Consider the following 23087-nt stretch of genomic DNA (forward strand, 5'->3'; position numbering starts at 1 on the left):
ATTAGCCTTCTACCAATGCTGAGGGGAAAGCATCTGCCCATGTAACAAGTTGCATCCAATCTGGAAACTGCCCCTCTCTTTCAGTGAAGCTTCTAACTCCACCCTCAAAATAGCTTTTGCTGCTTGAGTGCAAGAAACCCTAGCAGAAACCCTCTAACTAAGCCATTAGTTTTTCCTGTCACCTCAAGGACTGGGCCTTGCATCTTCTCCCCACCGCTCCATCCCCCAAACCCTTCCACCTTTTCCAAAGCAGACCAATTCTCATACTCTGCCTGAGAAACGTCACTAGGTAACATCAACTGTTCAAGTCCTTGTCCCCACCCCACTCTTCTGCTGCCTCCTCAAAATTAGATTACTCATCTGAACAGTCTGTAAAGAGCAATGGATGGGTTCTGGTCTACAGCACAGAGGATGGCCAAGCACTGCCCCAGTCATATCCTGGCAGACCATGAAAAGAGGACTCCAGATCCATATAATAGCACTTATATTATACAAATACAAATATTTTAACTTCAGAAAGGATTTAATTTTATCACATGCTTAAGTTGAAATGCACAATTGTTTTACTGTTTCTAGAACAGTAAGGGAAGAACAGGAAAAGCTTGTAATGATAGGTATTCATTTCTTGTCTCGTCTCTACGAAGACATTATCTACCCTGATCAATAGGATAAGCTATAGGGTAAGCTACAAATTCAAATTCTGTACAGCAATATTCCAATTCAATACACACACACACCCACACACACACTTTTGGGCACAAAGGTCTGTTCAAACATAATTTTCAAATGTGAGTCAAAGCCATGTATCTGTAGGTTTCTACACTACTGTGTGTTACAACTTTTAAAAAGTAAATATAGATCCATCTCATATACTTAAAGTGTTTTATTCATAATTACAGGCTATTTTAGAATTTTTAAACATAGGTCTATAAATAGAGGCTAATACCACCTGAACAAGTTTGTAAAAGCTTTTTTAAACTTTTAACAGTAATGCCTTTGAAGCTGACACAGCAGTGGTTGATTTAGAAGCCTTTGAGTAGAGGCTCTGTAATCAGTCAGTAACATAAAATGTAACATCAAGTGACTCAGAACTTTTCAATCCTATACAAGAAAGCTTGAGAGAGAGAGAATGTGTGTGTGCATGTGTGTAACATGCATACACATTGTGTTGGTCCACCAAGTATATATGTAAAAAAAGTAAATGTATGCAGTCCAGTTAAAAATACAATATGCATGTTAATGCTATTACAAAGGTCATGTAGATAAATTATGGACATTGATATTGAAAGAGGGTTTGCTAGATAACTTTTCTGATTAGGTGTTTTCAAATGTTCCTAGTGCAAGAAAAAGTTTCTTAAAACAAGTCTCAACATTTTCAGGATAACTGAGGAAAACTACCTTCTTCAAAAGATTGACTGAAGCATCCACAGGTAACTGGAGTCACTTCAGCTTGACAGTGCTGACTATGTAACCCCCTGCAGCAGAAGAACCTTTCAAAAACTTGTTATTTCATATACAAATACCACAGGTTTGGGAGGGAAAAGCCACTAATTTTCTAAGTCTGTAACTTAACTGTGCATGTATTGAGGGTGGAAAAGTAGTCATTCAGAATGAGGTTATCACTCTGCAGAACAGAACACATTACACAGAACAGGTAATAAGTTACTTTCATTAATACTTAATCTTATTTTGTCTCAGTGACCATAAAACAGTATTTCAGTTTAAGGTGCAACTATCAATTGGCTTTCAATAAATTATACCTAACAGTAAGTGTTATAAACTATTATTTTATGCATTCTATTTCTTTCTCTATTTCAAATTCAGCTGTCAACTTACCAGTTTACTTGCATATTTCACAGAAAAAATATGACCTAAAACAGAGTATGTCTTAGTAAACTTAGCCAAACAGTCCAATTTTACAAATTTTCCTTGAATACTAGACTAAGTTGTAAAAGTGTAATGCAACAGAAAAAATGAGAGTTAACAGTTTCAGGAAACACTTACAGTGTCTGGAACACTGGCAGTTCTATTAGATACCCAATCTAGCTGTGGAGTTTTTATTTAAAAAGAAAGAAGAAAAGCAATTGGCATGAAAGCACTGTATGTGCCTAGCAATAAATTGTCATTATCTCTGTGAAATATACAATAATTTTCTAATACCTGTGATAACTAGACATGAACATTTCAGCAAAAGGCAAGATTATCAGAATTTTAGTTACCTGAATTATTTGCAAGCCAGATATTTTATAACTTTAATTTATAACTGCATGACCAGCTTTGCTTACAAGTAACAATGTGTTTTGCTCTATAGGTTATCTGAGAGAACAAAAGCAATTCACTCTTATAGTAATTGGCAAAAATGAACCTTCTAAAGAGACAGCTAATCAAGACATATAAATAGCCATCTACTCAATTTTAAGACAAATTAGTAACATAGTAGCCAGCTGTATAGGACCAAAGGCTAATCAATCCATTTCATGTAGTTACATACGCCTGCACATTTTAGATCTTCAACCCTACAAAAAAAAAAAATCAGTGCAAGAAAGAAAGGGTATGAGATATAACTGCCTTTTGAGACCTTTCAAAAGTAGACTGGTGTGCCTCAATATTCTAATTTTAAAATAATAAAGAGCTGTCTTTTTGCCTGAAAAGAATCTACTTTGGTGTAATGTTTTATAGTACAGAAGAAATCAGAGATAAATACAAATGGAAGTTTACTATGTTAAAGAGTTGTCAGATGACATTAGTGAATATGGAAAATATGAAAAAATACACATAAGATTCAGTTGCTCAAAAATCACATTTGTAGGAATTTAAAGCCTTTTGTATTTCCCTGTTCATATGTATTTATGATTAGCTTTACAAATAGCATAATTATCCAGGGAAAGGGAGAAATGGTTGAGGCAATTCTTCATGCTTCTGATATTTCAGATTTACTGAGTGCAATAGCAAGTTCTAGATCTTCTTGTTCTTGTTGTTTTAACCTTGCAAGTCGCTCTTTCTCTTCCCTCTCACTTTCTCTTTTTGCCCATTCAATCATGTCTTCTTCAGTAGGATACTAAAATAGAGAAGGCATGGACTTGTTAACTGGAACAGCAAGTAAAAAGCACAATGGTTGGATCAAATGCTATCATTCTACTGACAGGATGAGTTCTGTCAATCAAAGCAGAAGGGAAGTGATTCCTACTCAGTCACTAGCACTTTCAAAATCTGCTTTGCTAAGAAACTCCCTGGAGTAGATTTAGGGAGTTGCACAGCTCTGCAAGTGGAGGAGTGAGGGAGGAAGTCCCGTCTTGCTACTTCTGTTAGTATAGTGTACTACTTCTGTTAGACTTCTGTAAGCATTGTATAGGATTTAATGGCTACTGTTTAAACAGGATTCTATTTTGATATTGTAGAAGTTTTTGTGGCATCAGTTAGATTTGAGATGGGTATTTTGATCTGTATCTAGGTTTATCTGATTCATTATTTGATTTTTATGAAGAAAAAGAATAATTTACTTTGCTTAAACTATTCAAGTAAATTGAAAGTGTGCATCTAATTGAGCTTGCAAAAAAAAAAAACACTGAATAGCTTGGCTGCTGAATATCTGGAACAATCACTTTAACATATTCACATTAATTGCAAAAAAAGTGCAATTAACAACATTATCTGGGTGTCTTAAACCACCCAAGCATCAGGATCATGCATTTTGTTAAAAACCTCACAAAATAGTTATCAGCATAATTATGAACGGAAAGCAAAATATTACTGAGTCTTCCCCTAAAGCTTATGTGCTACAAAACAATTTAAAATTACTGCCATGCAATACAGCAACCAAAAAAAAATCTCAAATCCACCACTATTGCAAAGTGCCAATTAACAGAGTTGTAGTACTCCATAGGAACCTGGAATGTAAGATCCATGAATCAAGGCAAGCTGGATGTGGTCAAACAAGAGATGACAAGACTGAACATCGACATCTTAGGAATCAGTGAACTAAAATGGACAGGAATGGGTGAATTTAATTCAGATAACCATCAGGTATACTACTGTGGTCAAGAATCCCTCTGAAGAAATGGAGTAGCCTTCATAGTCAATTAAAGAGTAGGAAAAGCAGTACTGGGATACAATCTCCAAAAAGACAGAATGATCTCAGTTCGAATCCAAGGCAATCCATTCAACATCACAATAGTCCAAGTCTGTGCCCCAACCACTGGTGCTGAAGAGGCTGGACCAGTTCTATGAAGGCCTACAACACCTTCTAGAATTAACTCCAAAAAATGATGTCCTTATCATCATGGAGGATTGGAATGCTAAAGTAGGAAGCCAAAAGATTACCGGAATAACAGGCAAGTTTGGCCTTGGAGTACAAAATGAAGCAGGGCACAGGCTGGTAGAATTTTGTCAAGAGAATACGATGGTCATAGCAAACACTCTTTTCCAACAACCCAAGAGACGACTACACATGGACATCACCAGACGGTCAACAAAGAAATCAGATTGATTATGTGCGCTGCAGCCAAAGATGGAGAAGCTCTATACAGTCAGTAAAAACTAGACCAGGAGCTGACTGTGGCACAGATCATGAGCTCCTGGTTGCAAAATTTAGGCTTAAGTTGAAGAAAGTAGGGAAAAGCACTAGGCCACTCAAGTATGACCTAAATCATATCCCTGATGAATATACAGTAGAGGTGACAAATAGATTTAAGGAATTAGATCGATAGACAGAGTGCCTGAAGAACTATGGACGGAGATTTGCAACATTGTACAAGAGAGGCAGCAACTAAAACCATCCCAAAGAAAAAGAAATGCAAGAAAGCAAAATGGCTGTCTGGGGAAGCATTTCAAATAGCTGAGGAAAGAAGGGAAGCAAAAGGCAAGGGAGAAAGAGAAAGATACACCCAACTGAATGCAGAATTCCAGAAAATAGCTAGAAGAGATAAGAATGCCTTCTTCAATGAACAGTGCAAAAAAATAGAAGAAAACAATAGAATAGGGAGGACCAGAGATCTCTTCAAGAAAATTGGAGATATGAAAGGAACATTCATGCAAAGATGGGCATGATAAGGGACCAAAATGGCAGGGACCTAATAGAGGCAAAAGAGATTAAGAAGGGATGGCAAGATTACACAGAACTATACAAGAAAGAGCTTAACGTCCCCGATAACCACGATGGGGTGGTCACTGAGCTTGAGCCAGACATCCTGGAATGTGAAGTCAAATGGGCCTTAGAAAGTCTGAGCAACAACAAAGCTAGTGGAGGCGACAGTATTCCAGCTGAGCTATTCAAAATCCTAAAAGATGATGCAGTAAGAGTGCTTCACTCAATATGCCAGCAAATTTGGAAAACTCAACAGTGGCCACAGGATTGGAAAAGGTCAGTTTACATTCTGATCCAAAAAAAAGGCAATGCCAAAGAATGTTCAAACTACCGCACCATTGCACTCATTTCACATGCTAGCAAAGTGATGCTCAAAATCCTACCAGCTAGGCTCCAGCAGTATGTGGACCGAGAACTACCAGAAGTACAGGCAGAGGGAGAGGAACTAGAGATCAAATTGCCAACATACACTGGATCATGGAGAAAGCTAGGGAGTTCCAGAAAAACATCTACTTCTGCTTCATTGACTATGCTAAAGCCTTTGATTGTGTGGATCACAACTAATTGTGGCAAGTTCTTAAAGAGATGGGAGTACCAGACCATCTTATTTGTCTCTTGAGAAACCTATATGCGGGTCAAGAAGCAACAGTGAGAACTGGACACGGAACCACTGATTGGTTCAAAATTGAGAAAGGAGTTCGGCAAGGCTGTACACTGTCGCCCTGTCTATTTAACTTATATGCAGAGAACATCATGAGAAAGGCGGAGCTAGATGAATCACCAGTTGGAATTAAGATTGCTGGGAGAAATATCAACAACCTCAGATATGAAGATGATACCACTCTCATGGCAGAAAGTGAAGAGCAACTAAACAGCCTCTTGATGCAGGTAAAAGAGGAGAGCGCACAAGTTGGCTTGAAACTCAACATTAAGAAAAGTAAGATCATGGCATCCGAGACTATCACTTCCTGGCAAATAGATGGGGAAGAAATGGAGGTAGTGACAAATTTTATTTTCCTGGGGTCCAAGGTCACTGCAGACAGGGACTGCAGCCAAGAAATTAAAAGACGCTTGCTCCTGGGGAGGAAAGTGATGGCAAATCTAGACAGCATACTAAAAAGCAGAGATATCACCCTGCCAACAAAAGTGCATATAGTCAAGGCTATGGTTTTCCCAGTTGCAATGTATGACTGTGAAAGCTGGACCATATGGAAGGCTGAGCGCAAAAGGATTGTGGCCTTTGAATTGTGGTGCTGGAGGAGATCCTGTGAGTCCCTTGGACTGCAAGGCGATCAAACCGGTCAGTCCTAGAGGAGATCAACCCTGACTGCTCTTTAGAAGGCCAGATACTGAAGATGAAATTCAAATACTTTGGCCACCTAATGAGAAGGAAGGACTCCCTGGAGAAGAGTCTAATGCTGGGAGCAATAGATGGCAAAAGAAGAAGGGGACTGCAGAGGATGAGGTGGCTAGATGGAGTCACTGAGGCAGTTGGTGTGAGCTTAGGTGGACTCCGGGAGATGGTGGAGGACAAGAAAGACCAGTAGGAGTGTTGTCCATGGGGTTGCGATGGGTCGTGACTAACAACAACAACAACAAGGATTTAAATATGAATCACTTTATTAACGCAAAATATACTGAACTATGTGTAGCACACAGTACATTTCATAATTATAGTTTAATCTTCTCAGTTATTAAGCAGTGACTAGGAATGCTTTCCCACAGCTAAGGAAAGTGAAGCAACTGTGTCTGTTCTTTAAATCATCAGGTCTGGTCACAGTAGCACATACATCAGTTTCATTTCTGTAGCATGTGTTACATGGGGCTGCCTGGAATAAATGCTTGGAAACTTCAGAGGGTCCAGGAAGCCAGACTACTAACAAGGGCTGGCCATAGGGGGCATGCAACTCCTTTGCTGCAACAGTCTGACTGGCTGCCCATTTGTTTCCAGGCATAATTACAAGTGCTGGTGATAATTTTAAAATCCCTGCATGGCTTAGGAATAGGGATATATGGGAATTCCATTTTCAGATTTTAAATTGTTTTATCTTTGATTTCAGATTTTCCATTTTCACCCTTTAAATTGTTTTATCTTTGCTGGCATTTACTGATTTGTATGAAGCTAAGTCAATACTCATATAACATCCTCTTTCAAATGGTGGCAATTTGCTCAAATTCTGAGGTGGGGGAGATCTAGAAATGTGCATAGATATTTTTGTAACTTTTTAAAATTCTCAGTGAGCAAGTATGCTACTCTGATTTCCTGGAATGTAAGACATCACCTGGTCAGTGTGCTGGTAAGTGCCTGCTGTCAAAGCAGGCAACATCTACAGACATTCATGAAGTCAGAATTCAAATACATCACTCTGTCTTCTCATGACAGTTGTCAAATGACAGGATGTCAATTGAAAAGCAAAGCCACAAATAGCACTTTTGCTCATGAAATAATTATGAAAGTGAATATATCAGCATCCTTCACAGCAAGATCCTCTAGTTTTTAAATGTGGACTTGGTTGTTCTCAGTGTCTTTATGCTTTCCCAAGTATATAGGTACTCAGGAAAGAACAGTCTAACCCATCTACAGGGAAACAGTGTTTTCACAGCTATTAAAAGGAAGAGTAGCTTTTAAAACAGGGTTTTTAACAGGGCTATCCCTGTTGACAATACCAGCAAGAACAAAAACATGTGTGAAGATTTCAAGATTACAACTTGTACAAATTGCAGAACCTTAAAAAGGCATTTTTTTTCTTCAGGATCAGGACAAGAAATACTACAGTTTGCCACTGTTTACTGAAATGGAAACACTGAGGAATGTGAACAGAACTAAATCAAACAGAATTCTCAGCATCACATATCCCTTACTTGGAACCAAGCTATCTGAAGGCTAACTTCTTCAATATGAATCTAGCTGAGTATTAGGATTGTCAAGAATGGCCCTCTTTTGCATCTGGCCAACATCAAACATTTATTTAAAATGCTATCTTATGTGGGAGATAGCCTTTCCAGTGGTTGGGGATAACTCTGGGGGAGGCTTGGAGGGCAACAACAAGAAGCGCTTTCTCTGTGGTGGCTCCCCATCTGTGGGATGAACTTCCCATTGAGGTCCAACTAGTGCCAGCTTTGTCATCTTTTTGGTGCTAAGTTAAGATAATCTTTTAGAAAGATGGCATTTAAAATAATCTTATTTATCCAGACGCTTGTGGGAATTACCCATCCCAGGTGTTTTTCTTTTACCCCTTCTCCTAATAGGCCTATTTGGCCCCAAATCTGTTAGCAGAAGGATATATGATTAGACAGGTATTTGACTGGTTAGGTGGATTATGTCCTTTTGCTGTGTGACAGCAGATAGTTTTTAGCTGCTTGCTCTATATGATATTGTAGTAGTTTTATTGTATTTTATTTTTCTATAATTGTTACTTTATATTGTGAAGACACCTTAGAAGCATAGCTATTGTAGAAAGGCAGGATAAAACTCACAATCGTGTTTAAATATTTGAGCATCATGTCATAGCTTGACCCAAATAACCTTTACAAAAATCTTTTTTTATTTGAAAGGGGGAACTGGTTGCATATTCCTCAGACTATAAATTTTGAAATTCAGTTCCAAACTTGAAATTCAGTTTTCTGTCCTCTGTGGGTTTGTATTTATGTCATCCATCTGTAAATCATTCAGTACTAACACAAAACTGGTGCTATGTTGAGCTGAGACATAAAATGGCCTATGCCATTAAGTTTTTAGGCCTTTGCAGCAATCTGTGGCTTTTCTTTGGCTGGAGTTGTTCACACCCTTGAATCAGTCTGCAAGGCAAATCAGAGTCCCTGCCAGCATGCCCTCATGTCCGAGGCCTCTCTACCCTCTTCCACTGTTCTTGGTCTTAGTGATGTCCTGACTGTAGAGCCTTCTGCTGCATTAGGTTTATGCCCCTCCCCAGACTACCCCTGCTGAGGTAACAACCAAGGTCTTACTGAGTGATTGTGAGGACATTTAGGGTCAAGATGTCCTTGTATATGATCACTTTATATTTATATTACTCCTGTATGGGATTAACTATTTCCAACAGTACTTACAAATATAAAAAGGGTTCTGCAGTTTATTTTCTAACTGCCTAACTGTCACTTGGATTGGGTATAACTTCTGTTCTCTACCTTAATATGAAAACACTAAAACTCTGAGGCACAATGTGCAACCATAGTTAGTAAAAAAAAGATCAGTAAATTAGAGCAACTATTCAAGTGAAGCTAGATAATACGTTAATATGCAACAATCAATAAGTTATAACAGGCTGCATTTGTCCCAAATAAATGGAATAATGTATTCTTTAAGAGAGCGAGTACAAGTATTAGTACATTCCACACTGTTGCACTACTGTATGGAACCCATTGTACTCATTTCAAGGTTACAGTAATATTCACTGTTCTTTACAAAACAGTCTTCAAGTGAACCTGATGCCTCCCCATCCTGTTTACTTACAGCACTGAAATTAGCAAAATTGCTGGTGTCCATCTCTTTGCACACACCAGTAGGAGCAAATGGGTCAGCTTCCTGTTCTTTGGGACCATCACAACCCGAGAATGGCTGGGAAGGATCATTCGGTTTAAAGGAATCTGAAGACTCCAATTTGTTGATAGGTCTTTTTCCTACATTAAAATAACCACTTTAGCAAGATTATGAATGTGGCAGAAATATATACCCAGTGTACAACAATATACACTATCCTACTAAGACCAAAAAAGACTTAGTACTAGTCATTATGAGTTAATGTGGCTTCTAAAATCTTTTCAACTTTTTCAGAGTTTTGGGTGTTTTTGTGTGTTCATGTATATTCATTTGCAAGTATTTCTGTACTGTTACTAGTTCAGTGTGGGCAGGAACACTTATTTAAATTTATACATTTAAACTTAAATCACAGTGCTTCCTTTAACTCGTTCTACACCTTGCTGGCTTGCTTTATTAAATTTAAATTGCTATCCAGGAGCCAGCTTTTACAACTGTTGTCACAGTTTAAAATCATAGCCCTTTCTCCAAAGTATGCCTTCTGACATAAATATTTTTAAAAAATATGACCTAAATTACAAAGAGCTACTTACATTCTCTGGTAGAAGTAATATGACTCAGAATTAGTTTGTTAAGTGAATTAGAAGTCCTTTTAACAAAACAAGGAAGAGCTACAGAACATCATTTTACAGACATAATTACATCATCATTATCATCAAGAGATTTAATTCTGCATCTTACCAGGTGGGGGAGGACAAGGTCTGGTAGGTGTTCCAATTTTAGGAGGCAAAGCAGGAGGAACGTCTTCATTTTTGGATGGAGGTTCCTCAAATACATTTTTGGTTATGACCATATTATTGAGAGAGCTTGTTGTACCTGAACTAAAAGGATCTTCATTGTTTGCCTTAAAATCAAGCATACAAACAGACTCTTATATTTTGTTTTATTGTTTGGTTAACTGTAATAAACATAGTCTTACTATCACTATTCATTTAACTCCTTTTAACACAGTTGTGGCCTCCATATTATTTTCTTTTCGTCTACAATGCAATAAACACATTCACATGTGATTCAAAATACTACCATGGACCTTTAGGACATTACAGCTACACTCCTATACATACATACTTACCTATTTAACTTATAGGTGCTTACCTATGCAAGACACACGTAGGACTGTACTGGAAATGGGTTTGATCTGGCATATCTAAAATACTGCCTAATGAACATACACGTTTTTAAACTTTCTCTTTGAGGGTTCTACGGTTCTACTGTATTCCCACATGATTATGGTGTGGTCTGCTTGATGGTCAAAAATACAAACAGCCATTTCAGTTGCATCAAATTTTTGGGATTCTTTCCAGATGAAGTTTATTCCACCCTTTCCCTGCTGTCCTTGCTTTTCAATACTTGCATTTGGGATCCACCAAGTTTAAAGGTAATTCCTTTCTTAGCTACCCTACTGAGCTCCATCTGTTGGGTTATTAAATCCTTCTGTACTTCTGCTACTATTTGAGGATTAAACTTTTAATATATATTTAAAAGAATTAAAATAAGTCGGGCACCTTTTGCTTCAAGAAGTCAGATAAAATATTTCAAAATGAAATACTTCTGAGAAAACAGAAGTTATTTCTATGCATCACTCCTTGTAAAATCACTGTGTATAGCTGAGCAGGTAAGCAGCAGTCTGGATTCCTTGTTCTGCAGTAGCATGATTGCTACAAACAGAATTCTGTGGGATTCAATACTGCATAGAAAAGTACTCTGTTCAAAGTGGCTTGCAGTGATTTTGGCCACCAATGCAATCACGGATTCTTCATCCAAAGTTGCAGTTTTGAATAGCAATTCCATTGCTACAGATTGTATGAATCTCCAGCATGCTAGGCTGAATGCTTTGCTACTATAAAAACATGTATCAGCTTCAGAAATGAACTGAACAGTATCTGTCCTAAAGAATATATCAATCTTTGAACAGAAGCAGAAGACAAACAGTTAATGAAGCTATGCAAGTGCCTACAGCTGCAGTTGTGGAGTTTTCCATTAATTGTATTGCTTATGCAGCAATTCACAGAGCAAGTAATTCTATAGCTAATAAAACTTAAAGCAGCTCAAAATGGGAAATCAATCTGACAAATCATTGACCTGTTGATTTATGTTCAACCCTTGCTGAAATTTTGTTTTGTACTCCAGTAGGTTGACACTACTAGTGTTTCAGTTACTGCAGCATTTTATACTTTTTCCACAAGCATTAATCATTTCACATTACCTTTGACAATGTGCTAAAGTCAGCAAAACCACTTCCAAATGATTCATTTCCAAACAGAGAAGCAAAGGGATCTGTAGCTAAAGCATGGAGGAAATAAAAGGGAAGGTTAATTCTCTTATTTATTGAACCTTCTGTATCTTACACATACATACGCAACACTTAAGTAGGACTACAAGTTACCAACCTCAAGCTCAGTTAATATCATGGATTTAAGCTAAAAGATATCCCATAGATGCTGTAAAGCTCACTTCAAAAGGTGGTAGAAATTACTGTATTCTTAGTGTATTCAGTCAACAACTCAAAATTCACAATACTGAATCATGAAATAAGCTTCACAAAAAATGTGCCCAGAGTTTATCAAAATGAGATGCATGGCATCTTAATATAGCAGTGATAGGAAGACAAGCAAGAGTATTTGAAATAAATAATTATTTTGTTGCTTTAAACCAAGGGTCCAGGCACACTATGGCCTGTGTAGGAAGTTCTCAGGCAGGCTATGATGTTCTGCTTTGCCCCTGGAGTGCACCCTAATAAAAGCAGGTTGCTTACCTGTAACTGATGTTCTTTGAGTGGCCATCTGTGCATTCACACATATGGGTGCTGCGCCTGCGCAGTGCCTAGGCCAGAAGATTAGAAAGCTAACGGTTTCTGGCAGGAAAACGCCGCTCCCCTGCCCCTCCATAGTATACATAGAGCGGAGTGTCCATCATTTTCCTCAGTCTTGAAGACCGAACGTTCGCCCCCTTGTGGATGAAAATTATATCCCAGCAAGTGCCATCAGTACCTTGAATATTAAGTAACGGTACCGATGGAGAAAGAAGTCCACTCACTGACACCAAGCGGGGCCAGCGGGTGGGTTGTGTGAATGCACAGACGGCCACTTGAAGAATATCAGTTACAGGTAAGCAACCTGCTTTTCTTTGTCGTGGCCTCTGTGCATCACACATATGGGTGATTAGCAAGCTTACCAGACTCGGAGGAGGGAGGTGTCGTTAACGAAGAATAGGCTAGAGAACTGCTCTGCCAAAGGAGCAATCTTGTCCGGTGCGTACATTAAGCTGATAATGCTTGGCAAAAGTGCACGGAGCAGCCCAGGTTGCAGCTCTGCAGATATCTTGAATCAGAACTCCCGCAGTGAGGGCAGATGAAGCTGCTACTGCTCACGTAGAGTGACCCCTTGGAGACACAGGTAAGTCTATCTTTGCTAACTGATATGCCAATACGATAGTCTGAACGATCCATTTGGATAGTCTTTGAGATGTAACTGGAGAGCCTTTGTCATGCTCAGAATATTTAATGAAGAGTCTATTAGAACGCCTGAAGGATGCTGTACGAGATCTGTAAAAAGCCAAACACCACCGAACATCGAGAGTGTGAAGAGATTTTTCAATCGGATTTGATGGCGATGGAAAGAATGCAGGCAAAACAATCTCCTGATTCATATGAAACGATGTAGCCACTTTAGGTAGAAACATTGAATCCATTCGAAGAACAACATTTTCCTTATGAAAATTCAAATATGGTGGATCTATCCGGAGAGCACAAAGTTCACTAGCTCTTCGAGCTGATGTGACAGCTACAAGGAAAGCAGTCTTCCAGGATACTAGGCGTAAATCAACAGTCGCCAAAGGTTCAAACGGGGGCCGAGTAAGCACTTGGGGTACTACAGAAAGACTCCATGTTGGCATAACAGGACGAATAGAAGGGTGAAGGTTCTGCAGTCCCTTGATGAAACGCCTAACCAGAGGTTGGGAGAAAACAGATGACCCTTGTATAGTGCCACGGTAATGTGATATGGCAGCTGTGTAGACTTTTATAGATGACGGTTTAAGTCCTGAATGATGCAATTCGAAGAGAAATTGTAAAATATTCTAAACAGAAGCCAGTCCATTTCGCTGCATAAGACCGACGCGTTGATGGTCTTAGAGCAGATTCAAGAATCGCTTGAATGTCTGGATCCAAGACTGTCGGTCCCGAAGCAATTCCTGTTGGGTCCGAGGAAGGGCTCGGGTGTACAGTTCGCTGAACTGTGTTTACCGGTGCTCAGGATGTCATCGGTTCTGAGTCAGTAGTAAAACTTATCGGATGCACCAGGCCGTCAGCTTCAAAGAAGCCAAGTCTGGGTGTCGGAGCACCCCATTCTATTGTGTTAACAGATGAGGAATTGTTGGGAGACGATGAAATACGCCTTTGGACAGTCGAAGGAGAGCGGTGAACCACGATTGCCTCGGCCACCACGGAGTTATTAATATCCCTGTAATATCTTGAACTATCTTCGAGACAACTCTCATCAAAAGTGGAATTGGAGGGAAAGCATAGAAAGTCATGTTGTTCCATGGGATCACGAGGGCATCCCCGGCCGCCCCTGGTCTGATACCCGCTCAGTTCACAAACCCTGTTCTCTTGGGTAGTGAACAAGTCCATGTTCGGGTATCCCCATAGATGGAAGAGCTGCTCGCAAAGCCGTCGGTCTAACTCCTACTCGTGGGTTGTCGACATCTGTCTGCTCAGCATATCGGCTTTTACATTGTCGGTCCCTGCCAGGTGAACCGCCAACAGCATTATGTCCCTTGGGATACACCAGTCCCAATTTTCCATCGATAGACGAGTCAGAGCAGGTGACCTTGTCCCACCCTGCTTGTTGATGTAAAAAACAGCAGCGATGTTGTCGGATGCAATTTGGACAACTTGACGCTGAAGGACATTCCCGAAAGATTTGAGAGTGTTGAAAATCGCTGAAAGTTCGAGGAAATCGATATGTTTCTTCGCTTCCTCCCAGTTCCAAGTCCCTTGGACACGAAGTCCCGCACATGCCATACTCCATCCGATGAGGGATGCATCAGTGTACAAGGTTACTGTTGGTTGAGGCGGTTGGAACGAAACGCCGACAGTGAAATTGTCTAGAGTAGTCCACCATGTCATGGTACGTAGGATCGACTTGTTGGATGGGTCCCGCTGCGGATGAAATGACTTGTTGAAAAACAACTGTAGGGGCCGAAGTCGGAGTCTGGCGTATGGGACGATGGCAATTGCGGCAGCCATGTGTCCTAGAAGCCTCTGGATGGTGACAGCCTGTACTATCCTGTCTTGTCGAATCCAATGGATGTGGCCAGGGTGACTTATGGCCAGGGCGACTTATTTTATATAGTTACGTGTATTTTATACCGTTATTTATGTATTTTAATTTATTTATTTGTAAGCCGCCCCGAGGCTTCGGTGAATGGGACAGCCTAGAAATTTTCTAAATAAATAAATAAATAAAATAATTAATGTGCGTCAGAGATTGTCTCGACGGTTCGGAGGAAGAAATGCCCTCTCTAGGGTAGAGCTGAGGCGTGCTCCAATGAAATTGATGACCTGTGTAGGAATAAGGGATGATTTCTCGTGGTTAATGCAAAGTCCAAGATTGTCAAGTAAAGCACAAGTTTTCTGTACGGGTGACAGGAGACTATCTCTAGTCTGGGACACAATCAGCCAATCGTCCAAGCATGGGTATACTTGGATACCTTGAAGCTGCAGGTACACACACACCGGAGCCATGCACTTTGTGAAGACTCTCAGAGCGGTGGCAAGGCAGAATGGCAGGACATTGAACTCGAATATATCGGATCTGACAGTGAAACGTAGGAAGTGTCTGTGAGAAGAATGAATTGAAATGTGGAAATAAGCATCCTTCAAGTCCAGTGAGGCGAACCAATTCTCTCTCCTCAGCAATGGAAGGATATTTTGTAAAGTGGTCATCTGAAACTTTTTAGGTTTAATGTACCTGTTAACATCTCGCAAGTCCAGGATAGGACGAAGACCACCATCCCATTTAGGGACTGTAAAATATTTAAAATAGAATCCGTGTAGCCCTTCAGAATGAGAGAGCTATCGAATCACTTCTTTACAAAGTAGCTGGTAGACTTCATCACATAGTACTGAAGAGCAGTGTGTAAATCGAATTGGGCTCGACGGAGGAACGATGTCAAATTCTATTCTATATCCAAGCTGAATGATGGGTAACACCCACCTATCAGATGTGATGGACTCCCAAATGGGGAGTCGGCTTTGGAGCTGGCCCCCAAAAGGGAGGGGGAAAGGTGGGAAGTGGAGAGACGGAATGGTCCACTGGGACAGTCAATGTTGATGTTTCTCAGTATTGAAATGCCAACGGCCCTGAGAAAAGTGTTGTTGCGGCTGTTGCCTTCTACGTTGCTGTCTCTGTTGATACTGCTGCCAAGGTTGGAACTGTTGATGGCAGGAAGGGCGGGACCATGGCCACTTACATTTTTGTTGTGGAAGCTCCATACAACGCACTGTCATACACGATTCATGAATCGACTTGAGCTTATGATTGGTCTTTGCATGAAACAGCCTGGTACCGTCAAATGGCATCTCCTCTATTCTTTTCATTTCCTCCGGGAAATTGCAGTTCCTCAGCCACACATGCTGCCGGAGAGAAATGGCACTGACTAGAGCCCTAGAATCAGTGTCCACATGATGCCTTGCAGTGGAAAATTGTTGAATGGCCATTTGCATTACCTCCTTTATAAACACTCTGGCCAAGTCCACTTGGTGGTCCAGAAAGAAGGAAGTGACGTTCTCCAATTATGCATTATGAAGTACTGGTAACGCGCCAGCGTCGCTTCATAATTCGATATGCGGAGGCCGAGTCCAGAGGCCGCATAGACCCGGCGCGCAAGCATATCGCTCTTCCTCCCTTCTTTATCACAGGGGGCCATGTGACCCCTCAACTCCCTGCCCTGGGAGGACTCAAGGCAAGGCGAAGGCTGCGGACTGTTCACCCGACAATGTCATAAAATCTGTCAGTGCTGGGACTGGGGCGATGGTGGGCCTCGATCTCCAGCAACTGAACCAGGTGAGAAATGAGCTCTGCAAAGCAAATGTGGGGCCCGTCCAGAGATCCAGGGCCTTGGGAGGTAATGGCCACATTGGGAAATGTAGAGTCCACCTCCGACTCATCCGAGTCTTCCTGGTAGCGATAGTGGTCGCTAGATGAAGAGGTCTCCTGAGAGGTTGGTTGTCTTCTCTCCACGCGACCCAACGTGAATGGTGCCTCCCTCGGGACCAGTGGTGACAGACAGTCCCGCGGATAGTAGCCGAACGAGTGGTATTCACCCCAGCCTGTGAAACCATCATAGCCGGGCATTTGCCAGTCGTCAGCTTGACTTTCAGCGGAACGGCTTCAACGTCTAGGCAGTGAAGGAGATTCCGCAGGTGGTCCGGCTGGAGGCATCAGAGTTGGAGAGTGTTCCCTTGGTGGGGAGTCTCGGATCTCTCCATCTGAAATGGACTCCCGAAGTGGCGCCTCTGGTTGTCGAGGTGACGCACTCTCAGGCCGAACAATTTGCCTGGGGACCCTGGTGGAGTCACCAGCATTGCCGATTGCAGAGCTGGACCCGATGGAGTCGGTACCGTAGCGGTGGTCGGTACCGAGAACCCCAATGAACCCGAACCACAGTGTTTGGAGTGGTTGGGTTTTTTTCCTTTACGGGTTGGCTTGTCCGCTTTGTTCTTCCTCGCCTTTTTGTGACCGGATGACTTATCGGATCCGGTATGCTTACACTTCTCCCATTGTTTGGTTGGTGGAGAAGGTAGCTGTTGGGCCTCCCTTGAAGTAGCGCCTTCATTTGAAAGACGCTGGAGAGATGTTGCAGAGGTCAAGGCAGGGCTCTTCAAAGGCGCGGCCGAGGCAGAGGCAGAGCGGTGAGGAGGTGCGGCCGAAGAGGAGCCAGGCTTTAAGACCAGCTGGTCTGATTGCATCAGGACCTGGTCCCAGAGCAACTTACAGAGATGATTCTCCCCATTTTTTCTGGCCTGCTTGGACACTCCGCTCTATATATACTATGGAGAGGGAGGGAAGTGGAGTTTTCCTGCCAAAAACCGTTAGCTTTCTAATCTTCCAGCCTAGGCACTGCGCAGGTGCAGCACCCATGTGTGTGATGCACAGAGGCCACGACGAAGAATTAAAGCTCTATATATCCTGCCATTCTACTCACTTTTATCTTTCATTAAATAGAATTGTATTAAAATCCATCCACACCAATGACAAAGCCCCATTTTATAGTAACAAACTTTGCAACCTTAGATGTTGGGTGAAAGTATCCTTCTTGTTGCCTGGGACTTAGGTGGCTTGGGTTCTAGTCCTTGCTTAGCCCTGGAGCCAAGTGGGTGACTTTGGGCCAGCCACAGACTCTCAGCCCAACCTACCTCACAGGGTTGTTGTGATGGGAAGAAGATTGAGAGTGGAAGGAGGAGAATTATACAAGTTGCTTTAAGTTTGTTATAAGGAAAAAGGATATTCAATGAATGAATGAATGAATGAATGAGGGAGGAAGGAAGGAAGGAAGGTAGGTTTGGTTTGAAAGTTAATCCTTGTCACTTTTCAGGGTATCAAGCTACCTCAACGGGTACTGTTGCAGGTCAATTATTCCATGGTTATAATCGGCAAATCACATACAAAACCTTTCCTGCTCCTCTTAAGCAGAAATGGTGGGGGCCAAGAAATTGCTTCCAGCATGTGCTGCCCACTTATCTTTAGATTCCTTTCCATGTGTCCCAAGGGTATTTTTCCCCTACAGAAAAAGTGCAATTCACTGGAGTGGAGAAACACTTTCAGCCCAATGGTCCAATTTAAATTCTAAAAAGCTCTTGGGGACCTTATTCCAGTGGTGTGCAGGGCTGAAGTTAAAGAAGCAGACCTGAAGGGGAAATTGTGAGGGAAACTGGCCTTCTGGGGGTGGGCAGTGGAAAAGGGTGGCAGAGAAGAAAATTAACAATGCAAAAGCTGGGGCCCTGCAGAAGCTAACAGTAACCCCAGGAGTGTGTGTCAGAGTGTTGAAGAAGATGCCACTTCCTGTCCTGGCCAGGACACTCAGGACACCCTGCAGTTAAGGAGACAGCTCACATTTCAGATCAGTCTGTGTGAGAGTTGGCCCAGTGGCACTGGGATACTTATAATTTGGGATCTTTATAAGTCCTTACCTGGATCACTTGTTGCAGTAACAGCAGTTCCACCAGGAGCAAAAGGATCATTATGCTTCAGCGTTTCTGTCTAAAAGTTAAATCAGTTAGCTTTTGCAGGCCATCAAGGTTCTTAGCATTAAGCATGCTAACCTTTGCTTTAGAGATAATATTTTCAGGCCCATACTTCATCTGACTTTCTCAAATCTGAGAATGTTCCTACGCCCAGCTAATCATTAATCAACATTTCTCAAAGAACAAAGAAGAGATTGGCTTTGGTCCTAATAACTGCAACAATCTCTTTAACAGTCTAATTTCCTTCAGTTCATAGGAAGATTTTTCAAAAGAAAATGAACAGTCATTGACAGTAAACATTTATGCAGTAAACATATCACTGCATTTGCTCATTTCAATTTCTATTCCTTCTGGCTGCTGGTGCTTAATTTTTTCCTAAATTTTTCATATTAAGCACATTATATTCACAGAACCAGACATAGGGCACATTCACTTCTCCCAAACTTACTGTAGAATTGCTGCTGTGGTTGGTTGTGCTGAAGGGGTCAATATTTTGTTCACAGCAGCCAGGATACAAAACTACCTATCTAAGTCTCCTGATCAGCAAACAAACCTTCAGAGATCTGCTGGGTAGGCCAAGCCAAAGTGATGAACAAGTTTAGGGTTATTAAAACCTAAAGGCTATTAAAGCAACAACATGATGAAGAAATAATCAACTGGACACATAGCTACCACATAAGCCCATCCTTTAAAAATGGAAGCAACTGTGCCATCAGCCCTGTATTTAGTTTTCAAAATGCTACACGATCTAATAACTCCAGACTCTAATTTCAGACCAAAGGAGTCAGATTGTCTAGACACAGCACTCCAAATGACTTCAAAATCTCTTATCAGAATGACAATACAGATGCAGAGATCACCTGTTGCCTTTAAAATAAACATAAAGACATAAGGGAACTAGCAAAGATTTCTGTGTAATTCTTATGGATGCATTTCACATTAAGTACAATATATTTATAGAACCAGATGTAGGACATGGTCACTTTTTCCAAACTTACTGTAGAATTGCTGCTGTGGTTGTTTGTGCTGAAGGGGTCAATATTTCCAAAAGGATCTGTGGATGACTGCTTGAAAAAACAGTCAGCAGCAAAAGGATCCGAACCTTTGAAAGGATCACTACCAAAAGGATCTTAAAGAAAACCAAGCAAAAGTGAGACTATTTAAGGCATATTTAGCATTCTCATATTGGAAATACATTGTACAAAAATTATAAAATTGTTGTTGTTTACCACCCAAACAGCTTCACCTATTGGCCAGTATAGAAATTAATAAATTATGCGGTTTTACTATACTCTAGCTCATTTAAGTAATCCATATCAATTAAAATGTGTATAGAGTTAGTTTGTTATATGATTTCATCCAGTCTAAAGCACTCATTGTTCATTTGCACTGACAGCTACCTTACACAATACATGGATCCTACCTATGTGAGCAGTCCTTTCCTTCCCTGGGTATGTAGTCATGTGAACTAATGATCTGGCTATTCATTTTCCTACAGAGGCTTTCTTTGCTTTCATGCTGATATTGCAGCCACTGGAACTGCAACCACAAAAACATATGAAAGCTTTCATAGCCTGAATTACACACATCATATTTGTTAAGAGTGAGCGTGGGCCAACCCAAGCTCCAGCCCTGCATGCATGTATAAGAAACACATTGCAAAGGTCAGTCTTGAAATTAAACTTCTAATTCTGAGGTATGTTTTGAGTGCTGGAGGGCAAAAAGAAGAGGTTTTTTTTTTAATGGCTGGAGAAATCAGAGACAATGGTGAAGAAGAGATACCTTTCTCAAATTTGCTCTTAGGTTGCCTAAATATTAAGGAATTTTAAACTCTGGAGAATGAAAATGACACAGGTCACCCCACAATTAGCTCAGAAGAGACTGAACATTATGCAAAATCCTGAAAAGTAAAACCTACCATATAGTGGAAGAAGGGAAGGGAAATGCATCTTACTCCAGCAGTGTTTAGAATTCTCTGAAAAGCCTTGAGATCCACTGGATCATTTTTTCCAAAACTTTTTTTCATAGCCCTTTTAGGATGTCCTATTTTCCTTCCCCCAAATAGGAAGATTTGGCAGGTAATGACATCTTATTATCCTCTGCCGTAGGTTATCTTCCAGCAGAGGCTGTTGGGTATGAAGACTTTACAACAGAAAATACTTGCAGCTATAAAGACTTTTCTATGCCTAAACTGACCATTTCTTTTTCTAAATAAAAAGCTGCTATTTACCATAGCCCTCCTTGTTAAATTTTCAGCAAGCATCTTCTTATGGTCTCATTTAATAAAATTACATGTAGGTTACTAATAGTTCATTAATTACTAGCCTGAGTCCTGCTAACTATCTCCGCAAAGTCCACAAAGAATATTATGCTTCTGAACTATTGAACGAAAAAAAATTAACACTTACCAATCTTTCCAAAAGGATCATCCTTGAAAGGATCACCTATTTTAAAGAGTGAAATATTCCCCATCACTTCTACAGAATCCTAGAGGCAACAACAAAGTTATACTTACCTGAAATAGAGTGTTGTTTGTGCTGGTATGCCAGGGGGTACACATAGGCCAGCCACATAATTTCAAAGGGCTAACAGAACAACCGCTTGCCTACTAATTTTACTTGCTTTTGCATCCACTAAGGGGAGCAAGGAATATATTAACATTCCTCACTTCTCCTACTTAGCTGTTGAATATGTATTTGTTTTGAGTGTCTACTCTTGAACTGGCTTTATAAAGATGATGAACCACTGGTTGCTTTTTAGGCATGTGTATCTATTTTACTTCATCCATTACGGGACATAACTTTGGGTCCACACATCTACCTTCCAGATCTGGAAGTCTCTTCACTCTCCAGGACAGAGGAGGAAGTTAGCTGTGCAATGACAGCTGCATCTTATTTGGCTATGTGCTCCTTACTCCCTTTAATAATTAAGAAAGGGGGAAGTCCCTGAGTATCCCTGTGTAAAAAATACTGTAATGAATCTGACAGCATTAAGCTAACAAGAAGCCTGAAGAAAATGATAATCCTTTCTCCAGTGGCAAAGTGAAGTTAGGAATGCTTGCCTTTCATCCAAGTGAGAGAAAAGACTGATAAAGTCATTAGTTACTTGACATGAAGCATGCCTTCAAATATGGATGATTCTATGGCTATTATGCAACCCCATGATGCAGAAGAACTGCACATTGCATGAGAACGTTCTTAAAAAGCAAAGCCACTTCAGGAGGAGTAGTTACAATTGTGAAGCAATAAGGTAGAAGAGGGATTTAAAAGGTATTTAACAGTTTCATTCTCCACACCATACGTCACAACTACTTCCTAATGTAGTTTCAAGTGCGCGCACACACACACACACAGAGTAAAACTCCTATGAGGTGAAAGGCACTGGGAAGTGAACAATCCTCCCTTGCTACTTTACTGTTTCCCTCTGTGCAGAAAAGAGTCTTGGGTTTGTTTTTAAAATGCAGCTTTTGGAGAATCCTTATGTGCATTAGTATGCTAGCCCCCCACTAATGTGTTAAGACTACATGTATCAAGATTAACATATCAAGGTGGTCAACTGAACTCTTAAAGAGCATCAATGCTTAATAAATGCTGGTGCTGTTATTTTCCCACATTAGCTGTATTAGGAAATACCCAGACACCGCACTGCATAACTACTGGCAAGCTTCTTTCTACTAGTTATCTGCCTTTCTGGTAAGAATATTCTACTGATAACTTAGGTGCCATTTCTGACAAGTGAAATACTGAATTCTTACTGTCTCTTAACAGTAAACAAAGTTCAGTTTGCTTCATCTCCAGCAATGACCATTCAATGCTACATACACAAAACCTGTACATTCATCAGCTACAGATAGAAATAAATGCATCAGGAGGTGAAATGGAAAGAGAAGGTGCCACTGAGAAAGAACATGGGAGCAAAGAGATGCTCGGGAGACTACAAGGGGCATTCAATGTATTCTCAGTATCAGCATGAAGAATAATAAATTGGAATAATTTTTATTTTTCAATGTAACCTCCCATAACCTCAATATACTTATTACATCTAGAAATTAACTTTTCAATTCCCTGTAAAAAATACTGTTCCTCCTTGTCTAAAAAATGTGCATTAATTGCCGCCTTGAGCTCTTCATCGTCAAAAAATCGCTTTCCATGAAGATCTTTTTTTAAATTCAGGAATAGGAAGTAGTCACTGGGGACCAAGTC

General features: G+C 40.6%; 1 protein-coding gene across 3 annotated transcripts in view; it reads right to left on the reverse strand.

Annotated features, from left to right (window-relative positions):
- Positions 1-865: 865 nt before the first annotated feature.
- Positions 866-23087, reverse strand: part of EPS15 (epidermal growth factor receptor pathway substrate 15) — a 74121-nt gene continuing 51899 nt past the window's right edge. For 2 of the 3 annotated variants that reach the window (XM_044429979.1, XM_044429978.1), the window contains 7 exons: positions 21294-21329; positions 19884-20014; positions 18832-18901; positions 11845-11921; positions 10320-10482; positions 9555-9721; positions 866-3058 (listed from right to left, as the gene is read on the reverse strand). In XM_044429979.1, the coding sequence (XP_044285914.1) occupies positions 2912-3058; positions 9555-9721; positions 10320-10482; positions 11845-11921; positions 18832-18901; positions 19884-20014; positions 21294-21329 (791 nt within the window). In that variant the 3' untranslated portion in view covers positions 866-2911. The remainder of the gene's footprint in view (positions 3059-9554; positions 9722-10319; positions 10483-11844; positions 11922-18831; positions 18902-19883; positions 20015-21293; positions 21330-23087) is intronic. The other variant, XM_044429980.1, reaches the window with a different exon arrangement.

The sequence above is a fragment of the Varanus komodoensis genome, unplaced genomic scaffold, assembly GCF_004798865.1.
Source record: "Varanus komodoensis strain SLA01 unplaced genomic scaffold, ASM479886v1 scaffold20_1, whole genome shotgun sequence".
In the NCBI taxonomy this organism is placed as follows: Eukaryota; Metazoa; Chordata; class Lepidosauria; order Squamata; family Varanidae; genus Varanus; species Varanus komodoensis.